Below are 19,058 nucleotides of genomic sequence, written 5' to 3'. Positions count from 1 at the left end.
AAATGATCACATCTACATGACTATTTAGTGTATTTTATGCTTTTTAAATTCAAGTCCCAGTTTTAAGAAAATTGTTAAGTGATTTTATCACTCATGGAAACCATATAGTTTAGCTGATCAAGATGTGATATTCTCATAAGAATTGCATGGCCTTGCACACTGAGTTAATAAACTATATGCATTATCGTTTTTCATTACTACTGGAAGTACATACACTACATTGTGAGATTGTGACTACATTGTAACATATAGCACATTGAAATGTGCGTTAGCTTTCTAGCTGCACTAGTCCAGAAAAGTCCAGTCCGCAATAATATTTGTGGAACTGTACCCTGTAACTTTACTCTGTTCTTTGTTGTTCATTCTTTTATTACATCTCAACATGTGCCCTGATGCTCTCTGCTTCTCCAGCAATGGAAAGTTCGTAATTCTAGTCTGATCACTTTACCTGGTTGCCAAGTTAACAGTATACTGAGATAGCATATCTCTCCGGTCGCCATCTGCTCATGCAGATCCATCCGAACATTAGCTATGCTGCGCTCCAAAACGTATGTAGATATGAAATCATACAAGGCAAGTAAACAGAATTCTCCTCTTACCTGTCATTACTTAAACCCTCTTATAAAGAGCCTCTTGGTGCTGCATGGTTCAAGTGGAAATCCGAGGGGCCGCTCCGAAACTGGGTCCGAAAATGATGCAAGGTGAGTCTGGCATCCAGGTCTGAAACGCTTGTATGAAAACCGCTAGGGGTGCACAGTGTGTGGGTGATGAGTGAGAACTGTGGTTGCCAGACAAGCAGAGGGACAGTGATTTAGCCTGTCTCTGGATCACAGCAGCTGTCTGTGACATCCCCCAGTCTTCCAGTGTAGGCCTGCCTATAGACTTCTCCCTCTCTTCTAGGGAACAGCTACAAGGCCACTCTTTGAGGAAAACCAATCAATCGTGTATACCCAGATGAATTACCAGAATGACCCTTTGTTTGATACCATTCTGACTGCAGCTGTCTTAATGCATGTTTTGAGCTGAAGCTTCAGTATGAGTTGAGGGGTTCAGTGCAGGCAATGGGGTCTATGTAGGCAGTAGTCCTAAGTAGGACCACAGTGAGTTTTACTGTGAAATTTTAAAAAGTTTGAAATTTAAAATGAAATGTAATGCTTTCATTGTAATAGTATTTTTAAAGTAATATAGTACAAAAACAAGTTAGAGGAGAGGTTAGGAACATTAAGGGAATAAGAAAGGGAATAGACCTTTCTTGATATTGTTATAACATAATTATAACATATATGTCAGACACACTCAGCCACTGGCAAACATGGATAGCAAAGTAAATTCATACAGCATGTTGATTACTTATTGTCTGCACTTTCATCTCATACTGGCAGTATCAGAAGTACTGGAAAATGTGATAGAAATAAGTCAGGAAGCCCTTATGGTTTATCCTCAAGATAGCACTAAAGAAAATCATTTATAAAACTTGGCACAAAAATTGGCATTCCTGATGACTAGAAACAAGACGGTGTAATAATACCAATATATAAGAGTTATCTGTAATTTGAGTGAAATATTCGCTTCAGTGTAGAACACAAACAATAAAGATAAGAGGGATCATATCTGACCAATTTTGTTGTGTAAGGTGAAGTTATCCAGTACATTACATCATTTATTAAAACACACACACACACACGCACACACACACAGTAATAAATATTTGGATGTATACTGTTGCTTGTTGGCACAAAAGACGATGGCAAGGAGTGACAAAATGATGTATATAACACAAAACTCAGAGGTAGAGAGACTGGTTTGGAAGTTATTAAATAATTCAACACAGTTTCAAAAGAATGTAAAACTAGGCAGACACCTAACAAATGAAATTCAACATTGCTGAATAGACAGTCTTCAATATAGGCAATTACAATTCAAGGCAAGATTATATTATGGACGGTACTAATTATATGATAGGATATGAAATATGAAAAAGACATTGGTATAGAACCAAGTCTGTATGGATGTATCAGTAACTTTTAACTTTACAGTAACGTCCTTTTTTTGGAAGGACCGCGCACCATATGTGGGACATAGTCTACGTGCGGAAAAACTAGCACTAGATGGTGGTATTGGGCTATTTTAAAGATACAGCAAAAGCATTACGGCCTGTATTGAATAGCATGTGCGGTTATTCTTGTGGACGGCGTGGCAGCTTCGCTTGTCTTAACTTTGAAAAAAAAAATGTTATCATTTCGTCGCGTATTAACATTGATGACTATTTGTGTTGAACAGTAACGTTCCATTACAACAGATCACAGGAGTTCATTAGTACTAACCTGGCGTCAGCGATAGACAACGCAATAACGTGTGTCTGTGTGTGGTGGGCTCTAAAGTTGGCTAAATATTAGTTTATTATTCCCCATATGGAGAATAATCGTTTTATGAAACAACCTAGAATGCTGGCTAAATCCAGTTTTGCGTGTTTCTGCTCGACACTAATTGAGTTTTGTTTTGGGATCCTGTTGCTGTATCAGAACTTCAGGAATACTAAAAAAATAATAATAATACGTAGTCTATGATATCCCAGTGAGCAAGCAAACTAGTTAGCTAGTTACTGGTGATGACCAATCAGCAAAATAAGCACAAAAAGCACACCCTTTACACGTTTTCATGTCGTGTTGTATCACGTAACTGACCACTAGTGAAAGTTGGGCACATGCATAGGCAGCTATTGTACACAGCGAGCTCGCTGGTTGGAAATTCACAAAGAGAGAGAGGGAGAGAGAGAGAGAGAGAGAGAGATTGTGGTTTGCCTAGGGCCGTGCTGTGTGTACATTTTGCGCTGCGTGCACCGAGCACGCAAGCCTACTGCTCGCAGCAGCAGCAGTGCAGGACAGCAAGTGAGACACACCCAGCGGAAAAATGGTCCTCGCTACGCAAGGAGACCCAAAAATGGCTCCACGTAAACCTACAGTCGCGGGCTGGAAACTGTCCACAGCGGCAGACGAAGACTCGCTTTCGCAGCAACGGCTTAAAATATGTCACGAAATTGACAAAAAATTATGACATTCGTTCTAACGACAGAGGCACCATGTAATTGCGCTTTTTTTCAAGCCAGCTTACCAAGTCGGTGCATTTGTGAAAACAATAAAATGCCAAGCAGTTGCTGTTCTCATTTTCCGTGCCTTTAAAAGCGGCAGCGGAGCTCTACACAGAAATGACCCGAATAATAGGTAATGTTAATTCATTTCTTTCGTACATTTAATTAACATGAAATGTTTTGTTTGCAATGTATGCTATATAGCGGGCAAGATGGCGCCGATGTAGTCAGGTGACCCTTTTTTCCAGCCAGTTCTTCTTAAACAAGGGTCGTAATGCGTGTGCAGTGGGGGAGCGGAAGTGAAGGATTTCAGTTGTCATCTGTAAGGGGATAAAGTGTTTCGTTTTTCTCTTCGTTCAGAATGCGCTCGCTCATTTGATTGGTCAAATTGCCCCATGTGACATCTCTGGGCCAATCATTGATAAGCGCGCGTTACAGGGCGAGGTGAAAAACAACGTTTCCCCGCTGAACCGTGATTAAGGGCGTAAATGCTTGTGACTGGTTTAGCGATGTGTCCATCAAACGTATTTTACGGGGTTTCCGTCGATGCGGTGCAAGGTTGTTGTGTTTGTAAGCGACGTTAAATTTGAGCTGTGGAACGGAACGAGAAATGCCGATTGGGTTCCGATTGTAGTTGTTAAATACAGCTAATTTATTTCGACGAAGTGAAATGTAAAACGTTACGCATGTTGTTCAGACGTCTATAGCGATGTCTCCATAAAGTTATTGCACACTAGCTAGCTAGGCAGATAGCAAAATAGTTCGCTAGCTAGTAGAAAAACCAGTGCGGTTCATTTGACACTTTGAGGACTCAAATATGACGTGGTAATTGTATAATTTGCTGAAATTATATAATTTGAAGTCATACAATGAAGTTGTGCGGACATGTATAATTTTATCGGGAACAGTTGCTAAAACCGCGTAGCTAGTTTGCTAGCTATAGTACAACTTCATTTTGAATACGACGGTGAAGTCACATGCGTGCTTTTGGTTTGTATCTCCTATTTATAATATGAAATTTCCATAGACCCCCATTTACCCCATATGTTCAAAGCACATCAAGCAGTGTTATTATCTACGAGTTTTGAGTTTTGGGCGAACCGTTCCAAAGACAACCTCAAAGATAGCTGGCTAACGTTACCTACTTGCACGCAAGAAGCTGATTTATAACTGACGTTTACGTTAGCTTGCCATCAGCGTGACGAATGCAGCACCCGCGGCACCGAACAGCCGTCAGTGTTACTCAAAAAGTTGTATGCATGTTCAGACGAAGTAGTTGGCGTTACCAGTTGTTGGTTTTGACTTAAGATTAAAATGTCGAACTTAGATTGCAAGCCGTCTAGCAAGCAATCGGGTTTTATCGTTAAAATTTAAGGAATACTTTCGGTAGGGCTATGGTCCACACAGCGGGGACAATATGTTAGCCAGCTAAAGTGTAACTTAGGTTCTTTAAATTTAGAGACCATTGGTTAAAACGGCGGGTCATTTGTGATCATAACAGAATTGCCCATTATGGCCGTTATTGCCATAGTTTGACATTTGCCCAGTTGTTTTTATCAGGTAACTTAAGATAACCTTAAATACAGTAATGGGTATGTAAATTTTGCTGGCTCCCGGTGTGTTGGACGTACGGCGTTCCACCGAAGCACCGGGTGTAAATAGTAGTTTAAATGTCGCCCAGCTGATGATGAATCCGCGTGTCTTCGTGAATACACTAATGAAGTGATTAATGTTCCAAAATTGTGTATTGCAGACAAAGTTATGAAATCGTTTTTTTTTTTTTTTTTTTTACATTACAGTAATCCATCTTCATTTTATTCTCACGACAAAAAAGATGGAAAGGAAACGAGCGTTGCTACCAAGCTAACTTCATAAACCCCATTCGCCTGCTCTTTCAAAGTCAATATGCCACGTGGTGTGACCTGTAATTCTCGAAGTAGGACAGCTGAAGAGGCAAACCGCGAAGGAACGCCTTCCAATTTGTGTTGTGGAGGAAAAAGGCTGAAATTTACGGTCTGTTGTTGTGTAGTTACATCGATTTTGCGCGTTGCATTTAACACAAGCACGCACGTTACACTGGGGAAGGGTGCCCATCAAGTGAATGAATAACAATAGGAAAATAATAAATAATAATAGTGTATGCTCAGTCTTAGTAGTTTTTGTTAGGTAGTGTGAGTTTAACTATGTTGTTAGCTATCGTAGTTAAATGACGACTCCTGACTGCATCCATACATACGGGCAGTATAGGCATGATTAGGTTTCCTGTAACTACATTATCAAAATACCGTCAGTCATAATAAATAAAGCGTGGAAGTGTTATGCACTACGTAATCATGGCCAGCTACATATCATGACCGTCATAACTTAATTGCATTCGAATTCAGCTAGCTTGCCATACATGTCACTGCTACATAATATATATGTATTTTTTTTTTTTAAAAATACTTGATATGCTTTATGATGTGGCTTTCGCTTTGGTGTTTGTGTCCTTATTTTTCATGTTTGCATTAAGTCTCTCCTTAACCAAACCAAAAGTGATGGCGATTGAATGCAGAAATGACAATTAAATGTACACTCTCACCAGCTCAACCGAACTTAATCATGGTTGCTCCGCCTTATTAAATAACTGGTTCACTGTGGGGGCTGGGCGTGCAAAGAGGCGCTCACACATTATTTCGAGTTTATGATTGGTTAGTGGTGACGACAATCGAACGGCCCGCTCCTGCCCCCGAGTGAGCATGTTAGAGTGAGCAGCGACAGTGGTTGAGGCGGTAGCTGTGCGTAAAGAGCCGTGCAAGTGAAACTGCTTTTGCTGGGTTGGTAGAATAATAATATTCAGTGTAGCTGTCTCCCTCAAGATGGATATGAAGAAAAGAATTCATCTAGAGCTGCGGAACCGAACACCGTCAGACGTAAGATTTCTTTCGGATAGTTGGGTTTTATTGTTTTGTAACAGTATGCTATTGGCTAAGCACTGCCCTTGATTTTGGGGGAAAAGCGCACGCGTGTGCAGTGTGGTTTATGCCTATCCATTGAATGGGCAGTACAGTAGAAAGAAAGTTTACTGGCGTGTGCTGTTTTCCGACTCAAAACCGATTAAGTCTCAATCGCTGCGCAGGGTTCGACAACTTTTAAGGGGCAACAGAACTGGCAGGCTTTGTGTGCGGCGTTACAGTGTGGCGCTCCTTACTTGCTGAAGCTGGCTATAAACAAGGATATCTGTGTGGAGCCATATTTGTAACTTTGTAACGTTAGTCCCGAACGCGCCCTTTTCCCTCTGATCAATAGTGTACGGTGACTGACGATTTGGGCAGTTTACCGAGGGCTTTGGCGGTTTCACTGATGTTTTTAGCCGCCAGTTTGCCCGACGCATGTCGTTATTTTTCGTCTTGTGTGCACAATCCAAGCGTCTCGAGTTATTTAATAACTTAGAATGGGACAAAAATAGTCTGTGACCGTGCCGCGTAATTTACTGAATAATTTTGACGGGGGTACTTAGCTAGCTGGCTAGCTAGTTAGCTAACTTAACTAGAATTATGACCAACAGCCATCTGTTTACTGAGAAGCATCAGTCGATAACCTTATCCGTAAGAAAAATAGATGATATCGCGGCTCACTTGGAAAAAAAAGTCGGTATTAGCATTGTTTCGACAGATGCAATTATTTACGTAGGGCAAAATTTCGAATTTCTAAAGAAAATTGTAGTCTCCGAAAAATTACCGTCTCAGTCGACATAGTAGCCTATCATGTCAAATGGCGTGAGTTGCCAACTAATTCGTTAAGTACGCGACTGATATGGACTGGCTCGCGAATGTAAGGTTATTTATTATGGCTTATTTGGCGTGTAGCTCGCGTGTACATTTTCGGGATGTGTTTACATACTGAGTTCCTCCGCATTTAACCGTGTGAGCGTGAGGATACTCTCCGCGTGAAGTGCCCGTGCACTTCTCTTGAGCGTGATAAACGGCGCAGTCACCAGCATGAACTCGCAGGCTTTTTGCCCCATGTCTCCGCCTGCCTGTTTGTTCACGACGCGATCTATCTCATCAGCAAAAGATAGCCCAGCCAGTCGCCAGTGTCTGTTTGACCTGGACGTGTGTATCACGCACAGCATTTCGCAGGAACCGCTATTAGGTATAAACTTGCAGATCGAAACCGGCGGACGTTGACGTCTCAGACAAATCGCATCATGCTATTTGTAGTTTTATTTGTTTGGTTGTGTTTAACTTCGAATTGTGCTGTGGTAGTGTGTCAAGGCATCCTGGACAAGCCGCCATTTTACTAAGCAACAAAGCCAAACGATTAACGTTAGCCTGCTAGCCAGGTAGCTAACTACGCAGAAATGAATTGCTCGGGTTGAGAGTCGTACAACACAGAACTCTTTTGGGATCCCAACATTTGATCTGAAACGTAATTATGATAACATTTGTTGTAAGGGGAAACTGGCTAGCAAGCAGATGTTAGCTGCACGGCCGAGGCTGTCAGCAAGCTAAATTACAAATTGGGATTATGCCGCCCCCCTCCCTCCTACCCCTTGAATTCCTCAGCGCACGAATCATATGTCTCCATGTTTTAGGGCTTTCAAGTACAATCTAATTTGTCAAGAATGTCTCTCTTTAATCGCGCAGTTCTGCGCAGAGTGAGAAGGGGTAGTAAACGATCTCATACAGAATCACGGCGTAGTCAGCCATTTTGTCTGTGGCGTTGTCATATTGGGCAAATGATCATTATTGAACGCATTAAATGCATTTAAAATAACTTAAACGGTGCAGTGCTATGCGCGAAGCATGTTGTTGGGGAACGTCTTCCGTTTTAGGGTTACTAGCTCACTCATGGCGAATCAAAACCTGAGTTGCGTGTACGGTTGTGAAGGTAGGGTACATAAACAATTGCAAATGTGAAATGATTGTCGTGCGAGGGTTGTCCGCGGTATCTTGCTGTTTAGCCGGTGTTAAACGGGCAAAATCTTGTCTCGCTATACTGAAGACTTGCCAGTATGGCTCGCGCAGTTTAAATTCCGTGGGTGTTTATCCAAGTGGGTGGTTTATGCGTCTGTTGTGCGCCGTTTAATGCTAGCCATAGCTACATCTTGGTGTGGCATGTCAGACTGGATCAAATTTAGAGTGCAGGCGTCTCCGTAAACAGTAGTTTATAGAGACGTTGCCTATGAGTGTATAGAAGTGTGTGACGTATTGAATTATTTTTCTGGCGTAGTTGCCTAATACTTAGGTGCATTTATACTGGCAGCTACCTAACTACCAATCGCATCGCCTTGGAGGTAGTTTCTGTATGGAAACCGTTACTTTCTGTAAAAGTTTTACTTGTGAGATGTTTGTAGAATTACAGATGCTTTCAGTTTGTACTATTTTGTGCCGAAAATATCGCGATCTGTGATTTAATTTTGTGACTTTAAACAGGCTCATACAGTGTGCAGTAATAGAGACAACGCTTTAGTGACTCGTGTTTGTAAGAATAAGGGTTCATCAAGAACAAAGTAGACAAATGTTTTTTAAGTTCTAGGAATATGCAGCTTCACCAAATGTGCGCTTTCATTTGTTCATGTGATGTAATCTGGGACCCAGCGGTGATCTCAAAGAGTAAATATTTGAACTCTGAGTGGAACTTTGGTGAATGCATTCATGAAGGGGCTAAACCTTGTATGAAATACCGTACTCACCAAAGTAAAACCAGCACACATGGTTAAATTGTAAAAACCACGGGTTTAACAGATGAAATGGCTAACGCAGTTTGCCACTATTTATTTAGAGTGGAGGTTTGACTTGAGTAGTTTGCCTGTGTATCGTTCAGTAGGAATGACTGTTTTGTTGTGAATTTCATTCAGGTGGTAACTAAGGGGAAATCAAACCAATTTTTTTTTTTTTGCCTTTTGTGTACCTGCTGGCATATGGCCTTTGTTACTGTGCATAAACAGTTGCAGACTGGCTATGCATCAGATTCTTAGGAATGATTTATGAACTCTGCAGTGAGGAAAGCTATTTGTTTACAAAGTCAGAGCGGTTTAGACTTTGTTCAGCCAGCCTTGGGAATATGACAGGTAACATTAACAAAACCACAACTTTAATTGCCATTGCAAAGTTTAATCTAAAAACAAGACAGGTGTGTACAGTAATTTGTTAGTATGCTACAGTATGTCAAACTTTCTGTCAGCGCAAGGGTGCTTGCGACACACCTGTGAAGTAAGGGTCTTCTTGCATTCAGTGAAGCGTCTCACAGTTTGGTGTAGTGTGGGTCACTGAGTTTGTGTTGAGCATTTTGAAGATGCTGGTTAAGTATTCACGAGCATTGGGCATTTGGAATTAGCTGTACTAGAAAGACCCTCCCTTTCATCAACACCATATGATGTTTGGGGAATACTTGCTGATGTCTGTTGTACAGTGCAAGCTACACTCTGTGTCAAAAGTTGGAAACAACAGTGATTTGGCTCAATTTAAGCTTGCCACAGTAAAATACAGCCTGACCTATTCCAGCAAACTCTTGTCAGTTAAGTTTGTTGTTATACAGGCTGTTACATTTATATCCATAACAACAGATTGTCATATCGGGTTTGTTTTTATTGAATCCTTAATAATTTCCCCTTTTCTTTCAGGTTAAAGAACTTGTTCTAGACAACTGTCGTTCAAATGAAGGCAAAATCGAGGGCCTCACAGATGAATTTGAAGAACTGGAATTTCTGAGCACAATTAATGTAGGCTTGACATCAGTCGCAAACTTGCCCAAGTTAAACAAACTTAAAAAGGTTGGTTTTTGTCTTTTCCAGACTGCTCAGTTCAATTTTCCTTTTAAAACGCAGCGGGTTATCGACCGTTAAGTTTGCTCTTTACTTCGCAGCTTGAGCTCAGCGACAACAGAATCTCAGGAGGTCTGGAAGTGCTGGCGGAAAGATGCCCGAACCTCACACATCTCAACCTCAGTGGTAACAAAATCAAAGACCTCAGCACAATGGAGCCCCTGGTGAGCGAGAATGTCTGCTGGCTATACGGAGAGTGTGGTGGGATCGGGGGAGGGGGGGGGATGTTTGAGACTGTTTGTAAACACATATGCGTTTATTCATGTTTTTTTTCTCCTCTGTCTTTGTCGATTCTCTTTTGTAGAAAAAGTTGGAAAGCCTAAAAAGTTTAGACTTGTTCAACTGTGAGGTAACAAACCTTAACGACTACAGAGAAAATGTGTTCAAGCTGCTTCCTCAGTTGACGTACCTCGACGGGTACGACAAAGAGGATAAAGAAGCACCAGACTCGGACGCAGAGGCTTACGCGGGGGAACTGGATGATGACGATGACGACGAAGATGGTACGTCGCAGTCAGAATCTTGCTGAGGACCATGTAGCTTGAGCCACATAGCTTGAGCAAATGTGTTTTTGTAAATCTATGGAATTAATCTGATTATGCGATGGTCTGAAGTTGATTAATTTACACCATGCAGAACGGTGAATGTGTTGTTTTTTTTGTTTATCTTAAAAAACTTGACCAACTGACTCTCAAGTGCTGTTTAGAAGAATTTTAATTCACAGCACTTTTGTGAGATTGGCACCTCTCAATTTTTGCAGAGGTAGATGAGGAGGAGTATGATGAGGCCGCTGCGGGAGATGAGGAAGAAGAGGAAGGTGAAGAGGAGGAGGAAGATGAGGAAGAAGGAGAGGAGGAAGAGGAGGATGTTAGTGGAGAGGTAAGGTTTTGGTGCTCGGGGTGATGAAGTTACCAGGTTAAACAGTATTTGTGCAGGGTTTATTGTTCGCTTACTGTAGAATGTCAGTGTCTGCATTGCTCCTGCTCCGTTATCAGAATTGTGGAAGTCGAGTCTGCTTCCCCTGCAGTCACCGTGATTTGCATGAGGGTATCACTTCAGGTTCACTGCAACATTGAGCATGCCCAACTAAGCACATGCACTTGCTGAATTTCCCATGGTTTGTCTAACCGCAAGGTGTTGGTTCTGCATTTGTTTTTCTTTTTTTTTTTTTTTAACTCCGTAAATCTTTAAAATGAGAGCCGTGGTCTCAGTGGCAAAGATATGGATGAGGCTAGCACAGGTTCTTTATTTGTCCATACTAGATGGTGAGGGATGGCACGTGCAGTGTTACGGCCATGAGGCAAGATGTCTCTGTACACCATGGGGTCACAGGGCACTGCTGCACCTGTGTTTCCACTCCCTGAGGTACACAGACAACACACAGACCCTGAGAGAGGACACCACGAGTCAGGGTGGTCTGGATTAATGGCAAATGACAGCATACTTGGTGGGAGATTTCCAAGGCCTGTGTCACAGACATGCAGATAATCAGAATTGTAGACCCACAAATTTGTCAGATGTGAAAGACTGTGTGAATTTAGTAGCATCAGCAGGTGGTTAGGTCTGTGCAAACCAGTTAGGTGATCAGAGCATTTTGCTGTCATCACAGATGCATTAACTAGTGTAGAATTCATGCGACTTGTCAGTGTTTTGTAACTATATCGTTTTAGTTTAAAGTCTTTGCAAGAAACTTGCTCAGTGTAGAACAGTGTCTTGTCCCAGTTGTATTATCAATGATGGTAGCAGGAATACAGATTTCCTCCTACTATGTGGAGCTTCAGGTGTAATGACTGTGTGTATCTCTCAAGTTGGGATAAGGTAGCTATTTCTGCAGTTACTGCCTTCAGCTGCATCTCTTGAATGGTTCTTTTCCCGTAGGAAGAAGAGGAGGAAGAGGAAGAGTTAAATGATGGAGAGGTAGATGAAGAAGAGGAGGATGACTATGGTAAGTGATGTGGTGAACATTACCTGTAGCACACTAGAAGGAGCATTCAGATTACTGTACGCCTATTTACAACTGGTATTTTGACAATATGGTATTTCAGTTCTGTTTAAAATATACCTTTGAATGTTCCAAGTTCTAAAGAAGATGCAGGGAAGATAATGAGAGGTCTGTGTGAGTAATAGGTTGGATGCAGCTATGAAGCAGAGACCCGTTTAGTTGAGGGCAAGGTTTTATAAACTTCGCAGGAAACTAGGAAGGGTGCTGACAAGATGTGTTTTTTTTTTTTTTTCCTTCAGAAGAAGAGCGGGGGCAGAAAAGGAAAAGAGATACAGAGGATGAAGGGGAAGATGAGGATTAGACCTCAAACCCACCCTTTCATCCTTAGTTGTGACCTGACTGTTTAACCGTGTATTTTCCCTGTATTTTCTAAGATGTTATGTTGCAGTGGGAATGGGCGGTGTTATCTTGGTTTGGTATGGGAGCGAGGGGTAGCCACACTTTTTTTTTTCTAAATTGTAATTCCCATTATTTCTCCTTTACTCTGTTTTCTTTGAACTGTACAGGAAAGACAGTAGCAGTAATTTCTTCACGTTGGAATGGACAGTACACCCAGTGTAAAGACTTTTTCCTTTACTGTGTTATTGATGCCTAAATGTGTATACAGATTGCTGATGACTTGTGTATTTAAAGATAAAAGAAAAAAATATACCAAAAACTTTTTTTTGCATTAAGAGTGCATGTCTGAATATAATTTTAATGTTGACCTCTGGGTTTTCAGAAATCACCTTTACGTACTTCTACTCTAAAATTTTTTTTAGTTTTTTTTTCTTTTCTGTTAGTGTAAAATGTGCACCTGTGATGTCATCAGAATATTGTATGTGCTGTTTAGGCATGGTGACAAATGCACCATTCTGTCAGTTGGAACATGCACAAAAATCACCACAATGTGAACTTTTTTGTTTGTTCCGGAAGGAATGCCTGCCATTATCAGAAAATAATTGTTTCTCCCCCGCTTGGTAGTTTTTGTTTGTTTTTTTGCTTTTCTTTTTTTGTAAATACTGACCAAAACTTTTTCTCTACTCCTTTTGATAATGGCAGATATTTAGTTTCAGTTGTAACAATTAATCTGTAATAAAAGAAAGTTGAAAATACCCGTGTAACTTGGCCTGTAAACTAGAGGTAACCTACAGTATTCAGCGTAGAGAGAATCTGTATATTTCTTGGTTCATTTTCTTTACAGATACAGAGTACAGACACATTTTAAGCATAGCCTGATATTTGGGCTTGCTTTATTACAATAAATAGCATATTACTAGTGCAAAATTGTATTTTCTTACCCTTGCAGTGAATGGCTCAACATGCCTCATGAATGTATAGTTTCTTTTCCTATCCTTAAAGGTAGTTTCTTTTTGTCATCTGTACAAAGGCAAACATTTGTTAAACTTTCTCTTAAGCCAAACTTAGTTCTCTTTTGTCATTCATCAATTTCAATAAATTTTTTTTTGTACCTTTTGTGGCTTATTTGAGTCCCTGGGCCACCAAGATAACCACACCAGGGCACGGGCATCCATGTATTAGCAGAAACATTTCAGAGAAGGTGGTTTCTGTAAATGGCCGTTTTCCCCTGAAATCATGCTTTTCGACATTGGAGAAAGAAACTAATACTTTCTGGATGGTCTACAAAGGACGAGTATGTCCTTGGTGTTGGATCTCGTACATTTTATGCCATGCTTACCCGTGCACAACACGTTCCGTTGAGGTTGACCGTACTGGCGGAGAGGACGATAAACTTGGCATCGGTCTGCGACCAGATTAGACAACACTTAAGGGACGTTTCTGTCAGTTCTGCAGATGGAACTCGTGCAGGTGACTGACAGAACGTTTTTTTTTCTTTTTAGGAAAACATAAACAGCACAATGATCCACAATCGGATAAGGTTGACGGTATATGTACGACAGACAAAATCAAACGAATTTATACCGAACGAGTTAAACGTAAACCGCAGTATGCTATTCACGCATTGTGCTTTGAGCTGACCCACAGCGGCCATTCCCTCCAGTTAGGGTTTTCAGATTCTGCAAAGCGTTCAGATTCGCCGCATGTTGACATCTGGCACGGGTCGGATCAAGGAGAATTTAAGTGACCTTCATTCCAATGTTGGCCTCCCCCACATTTTTCCAAATGAATATAGCTATATCCTTCTTGCAGTGGTGGCACTCCTGCCGGGTGATGCGGGACAATAATGTAGACAAAAATGTGTTTACTGACAGTGGCTAATACAACGTCAGAATATATCCGTTTGCATACTGTGTGCTGGTATATCAAAATCACCCCCGACCAAAACTGTATTCCTTCCATAGTTAATAGTGAAGCGACCGTGGTAAAGCTGGTGACGTCACACGGATGAACACGCGCGGACAGGGTGCGATCATGAGAAAGGTCTACCCGAGGAAATGGGGACAGTTCAAAGTACGTAATGGCACCATCACTGCGGGATTAAAAAGGGAAAGTATGCCTCCTGGTGGCAAGTCGTTTGAAATGATAAGCAGAAACGTTGGATCGGCTTTAAAAAAAACCGTGCTTCTGTGTGGAATGAGTGACAAGATTGAAACATCCATCCAAATTATCTGTAGTATTTTTAATATGTACAGTTGGTCAGTTCTGTGTCGCGTGAATTGTCTTCTCTGTCATTATTTATCAGTTGTGAGTCTGGTTAAAGATGAGGTCACCTCTTGCCCCGCCTGGAGCAAATTAACATGCTTTTTCAAACAATAAACGTGCATAGGAAGACTGAATGAACTGATCAGGTGACCTTCTTAAAACATCGTATGTCAGCCATCAGTAAAAAGACACAGGGGAAGCCTGTATTAGGTGTGACTTTGTCACGCGCTGAAATGGTGCTTTTAAAGATTGTGTGATTTAAATGATATGGGACACGGTTTATTAATAAATATCCTTTAATTGTGTTAAAGGTTAAATTAGACAAAACGTAGCAAAGCTGGGTGAACAGGACCAGCAGAGAACAATATATGTCTGAAGACTCTTTTTATTAATGCCAGTATTACAATCATTCCAGTCAGTGTAGTCATAAGCACGAACGTCTCCAGTTTAATTTTACCTACGGTGATGGTTGTGGTCTCCATTAAGTTGCTGTCTTACGGTCTGTCTTGCAGAATTCGTCTGGCCTGTTTCTTTGTCTTAGAAAACATGTTCAGACTTGTCTATATCCAGGGTCATATACACATATACATCATACATACGGGTGTCTGTCTCAGAATCAGTCTCAATGATGAAGTATTCAAATGGTTATGGGTCTTGCAGTTGGCGATGACGGTCTTGACTCTGGTACAGCAGCACCCCCTAGTGTTAGAAGAACACATGGAACAAGAGCGTGCCTCCTCATACACAAGAATATTCACTGAAGGCATGGAAGCCCTTTGTTTGAAGCTCTCACCCTCCCCTTTAGTACGGATGTACTGTACACAGCCCTTCATTCCCTGAACCCTATAGTCACACTGAATAAAACATTATATTAATACTTTAAAGTTATTTTTTTTTCCTTCTTTACATACCATTAGCATAGCGGGTTTTGATTTGTTGTTGAGTGAAGAGAAGATTAGGTTTAGCTGTCCCCATATGTCACAGTGCAGTGGCTGATCCTGCTCTGTACCCTTTCCTGTCATTAGAGCCTTCATTCTCTCAGTTCCCACCCAGGGTGATCTGACACAAAAGTGCAGGGTACTTGTGGGACAGAGAGGTTTCAACTCTTGAGTGGACGGTTCATCAGGTTTTACATGCGGGCATTGATGGAGGATGTCTACATAGCCCAGAAGAACTGTTTCGCACCCCCACTTTAAACACTACCTCCTGAAACAAGGGATAAGCCAGTGCACCGATAACCATTCTAAACCGCACGCAACAAGACCGTCTCTGTAGTCCAGCTCCTTTCATGCACTGTGCTGATGCTAAGCCCAGTCCTATCTCTGCCTAAGAACAGTGCTCTATCCCTGCAGCCCAGAGATCACTCTGAACCCTCAAAGCAGAGAGACGAGAGGTGCTACACTACAGTGAGCTGACGGAACTCGCCACAAAACAGAACCTTATCAAAACAGGAACTTTTAATATATGGGGAAATACATTTTAATATTTGGCCCTTACAAGTCTTCAAATGTCTCTTCCCTCACAACTGTCCCTTTTCTTATTACATTTTCCAATAGTCTTGCAGCAAGTTATATACAATATTATGCAACGGTGCTCTACAACAGACAAAACTGCCAGTCCCCAGGGACCACTGACAAGCGAAATTAATGACGCCGCGGCTGTGAAAGGCTAGTCCTGTTCACTACCTAACAGAAGCGAGAGCCGACCGTGACTTACCGCCTATAAAGCATGACTCAGATGCACCGTTAACGGAGTATGCATCCTGATCTGTCGTCTCCCCAGCATTCTCTTACCTGTCCCCACCTGCTACAGCCCTCGGCCATCAATCACCCACCCCACTGCCTGGCCACTCTCACTGCTCTGACCCCCCCCCCCCCCCCCCCCCCCCCCCCCCCTTCACCCCCCCCCACGAATCCTCCTTCCTGGCCCCTCCCTGCCCTGCCTGTCTCTCAGGGCTACTATGGAACAGTACTCTCCAGACCCCTTGCCTGGACCACAGAACTACATTCACCATATTACAGAATGTATGGGGAGGCTAATTTGCACCTTGAAGCCTCTATCAGCAGTGATCCCTGCTTGATCACCATCTACACACAAGTGGATAATGACATCATGCTACAGATGCCCCAGGGGCTATTGCTCTTCTTTGTTAGGGGTACAGTAGAAAGAGGCCTAATAGATCTACTGGAAATGTCACAGAGAGGTGGTCTGTTCCCCAGGCGCTGGCAAGCGCGCGATACCCTGGATTGTAAGAAGGCTCATACATTCACAAAAACTGAACAGTGCTACAGGAAGGTAAAACAAGGAGGAAGGAAGCTTTGGCGTTTTTTTGGTTCTGTCTGTCCACCTGTCCATCTTCAGCCCGGCGTTGGGTGCCTCTGTGGTGCGTCTTCCACCGCGACAACGGTGCAATTTTTTTTGCCCCCTAGTCGCAGATCTCCGACACAGCTGTCTGGCCTTGAGACTCTCTGGGGACGTCGCTTGTGTGGCTGCCCCGTTGCCAGAGCAGACTCGAGCAGAACTGCGGAGAGCGCCGTTTCAGTCACTTTGTCGCCCTTTTTTCCCCATTTAAAATATTTCCTCCGTTACGTGTAGATTAGCACTGCCCTCAAACACCTTTACAGCCAGGCTCTTGCACTAAGAGGCATGTCTAATGAACTTACTTTAGAAACAGAGAACAGTAAGGGAAACTAACATATGCCATTATAGTTAAAAACATAGCGGATTAAATGATTAAAAAGAAAATGGAATAAATAATTACCATAATAATATTCCAAAAACGTATGTAAAAAAAAACAAAAAAAAAACAACAATGAACAGTACCAGATGATTTGCCTGCGTCATTGAGTTGGAACTGCTGCACGCCAACTGTCCATGACCTGTACATCATATTGACCTGTGATCGCTGAAAGGAGGGGGGCAAAAAAAAAAACAAAAAAAAGGAAACAGACCCTGCTATATCTCTGGTTTACATCACAGTCTAGCACAGTTCTCAGGCTCACCCGGAGGTGAACTACAGGCAAACTCTGCGGCTAGAGGATGGAAAATGATCAGTGCGCGACTGTGACAGCTTGCAGCGGAGAATTAGACTGCAGGGCTTGGGGGGGGTGAGGAGGTGCGTGTTGCTTGCTTCAGTGTGTGGCTGACTGTGGCCATTGTTGAGAGAAGAGTGCGCACTCAGCCACACGAGGGGGTGTGAACTGACTGACTTTTTTTTGGGGTGGGGGGTGGGGGGGGGGAGCGGCATGTGCAGTTGGTTTTGGCAGTGATGGAGGCTCAGTGAGATTATTCTAGGGAAGAGAGCAGGGTGTTATGGGGTCTCTCCCTCTGAGTCCGCTTGGAGGACGTGGGAGCGGTGGGATTTTTGAGTGGGGGGGGGGGGGGGGGTACGGTTAGGGGTCACATGTTGTTTGGGGTGTTCCTCAGGTTGTTGAGCTCTAGCTCCAGCTGTCGGATTCGAACGTCCCTCTGCGCCAGCTCCTCCTTCAGCCTCCGCAGCTCGTCCTGCTGCCGGAAGTACATCCGCAGGAGCTGCCAACGGCAACACGGCACAGTGTCACACACGTGTGCGCAAACACACACGCACACACACACACATACACACACACTCTCTCACACACTCATAGAGTTCCTTCTGGTTTTGATAAAGATATGCTGGCACACAGAACCAGCTGACCCTGCGCTGCATCTGTGTAAACAGGACAATGAAGTGACTGAAGCCTAAGCCTGTATGTGCAAACACACACATATAAACACAAATGCACACACACACACACGCACACACACACACACACGCACACACACACACACACACACGCAGACACACACATACACGTACATGCATGCACATACGTAGACACACTCATACACATGCATGCACACGTACACACATATACGCACGCACAGACATACACACACACACACACACACACACCCACACACACACACATACACACTCGTCAGACAAAAGCACACCTCATTCTCTGTCCTGGGGGGCACGTTTTCCAGCAGGTCAATGCCGTTGACCACCACACCCTTCTTCTCCCTCACAGGGGCTTTGAAGACTATCTGAGCGGGACGCTGATAGCCCTCCTTCAGGGACATGAGCACTGGATCTGCAAACAGACAAACAGGTATGCAGCCTGGAGGTAGTGAACGCCCACCCTCGGTAATGAGAGCGCCAGGCGTCGGCCATTTTCTTACCTCTGTTGATTCCACTCAGCCACTCCTCAGCTGTCAGTGCTGGCTCCGTGCCCGGGGTCATGGGATAGATGTCTTCCTGGTACGTCTCCGACTGCGAAGCCACAATCAGATAACCATGACAACTCTCATCAAGGCTGACAAAGATGCTATAAAGCAGAGGCCCAACAGCGCTTCGCAGCATCTTATTCCTTCATGCACCGGACAGACACAAGAGTCCTCTGATGCAATTATCATGGTGTGGTGCATCCTCTGCGCTCATCAAGATTAAGTTCTTATCCCTGACGTCATGAGACTCAGTATGTGAAACGCATTATAAATATAAGAGGCGAAGCTGCATCATTCAGTGGTTTCAA

General features: G+C 42.9%; 2 protein-coding genes and 1 non-coding gene across 4 annotated transcripts in view; 2 read left to right on the top strand and 1 right to left on the bottom strand.

The window, feature by feature from the left end:
- Positions 1-5,845: 5,845 nt before the first annotated feature.
- On the top strand, positions 5,846-12,839 carry LOC118782446 (acidic leucine-rich nuclear phosphoprotein 32 family member A). Its single transcript, XM_036535806.1, has 8 exons — positions 5,846-6,000; positions 9,696-9,845; positions 9,938-10,060; positions 10,201-10,399; positions 10,657-10,763; positions 10,855-10,863; positions 11,775-11,841; positions 12,138-12,839. The coding sequence occupies exons 1-8, from the start codon at positions 5,947-5,949 to the stop codon at positions 12,197-12,199; spliced, it is 771 nt and encodes a 256-aa protein (XP_036391699.1). The 5' UTR covers positions 5,846-5,946; the 3' UTR covers positions 12,200-12,839.
- LOC118782513 lies at positions 9,488-9,621 on the top strand. Its single transcript, XR_005005155.1, has one exon. It is a non-coding gene; the product is annotated as a small nucleolar RNA SNORA28 (small nucleolar RNA).
- Positions 12,840-17,901: 5,062 nt separating the features above from the next.
- coro2bb (coronin, actin binding protein, 2Bb) overlaps positions 17,902-19,058 on the bottom strand; it is a 60,191-nt gene continuing 59,034 nt past the window's right edge. For both annotated transcript variants that reach the window (XM_036535803.1, XM_036535805.1), the window contains exons 10-12: positions 18,706-18,796; positions 18,478-18,617; positions 17,902-18,033 (exon numbers count right to left, since the gene is read on the bottom strand). In XM_036535803.1, the coding sequence (XP_036391696.1) occupies positions 17,902-18,033; positions 18,478-18,617; positions 18,706-18,796 (363 nt within the window). The remainder of the gene's footprint in view (positions 18,034-18,477; positions 18,618-18,705; positions 18,797-19,058) is intronic.

The sequence above is a fragment of the Megalops cyprinoides genome, chromosome 8, assembly GCF_013368585.1.
Source record: "Megalops cyprinoides isolate fMegCyp1 chromosome 8, fMegCyp1.pri, whole genome shotgun sequence".
Classification (NCBI taxonomy): domain Eukaryota; kingdom Metazoa; phylum Chordata; class Actinopteri; order Elopiformes; family Megalopidae; genus Megalops; species Megalops cyprinoides.
This window is presented reverse-complemented; position numbering and strand designations above follow the sequence as displayed.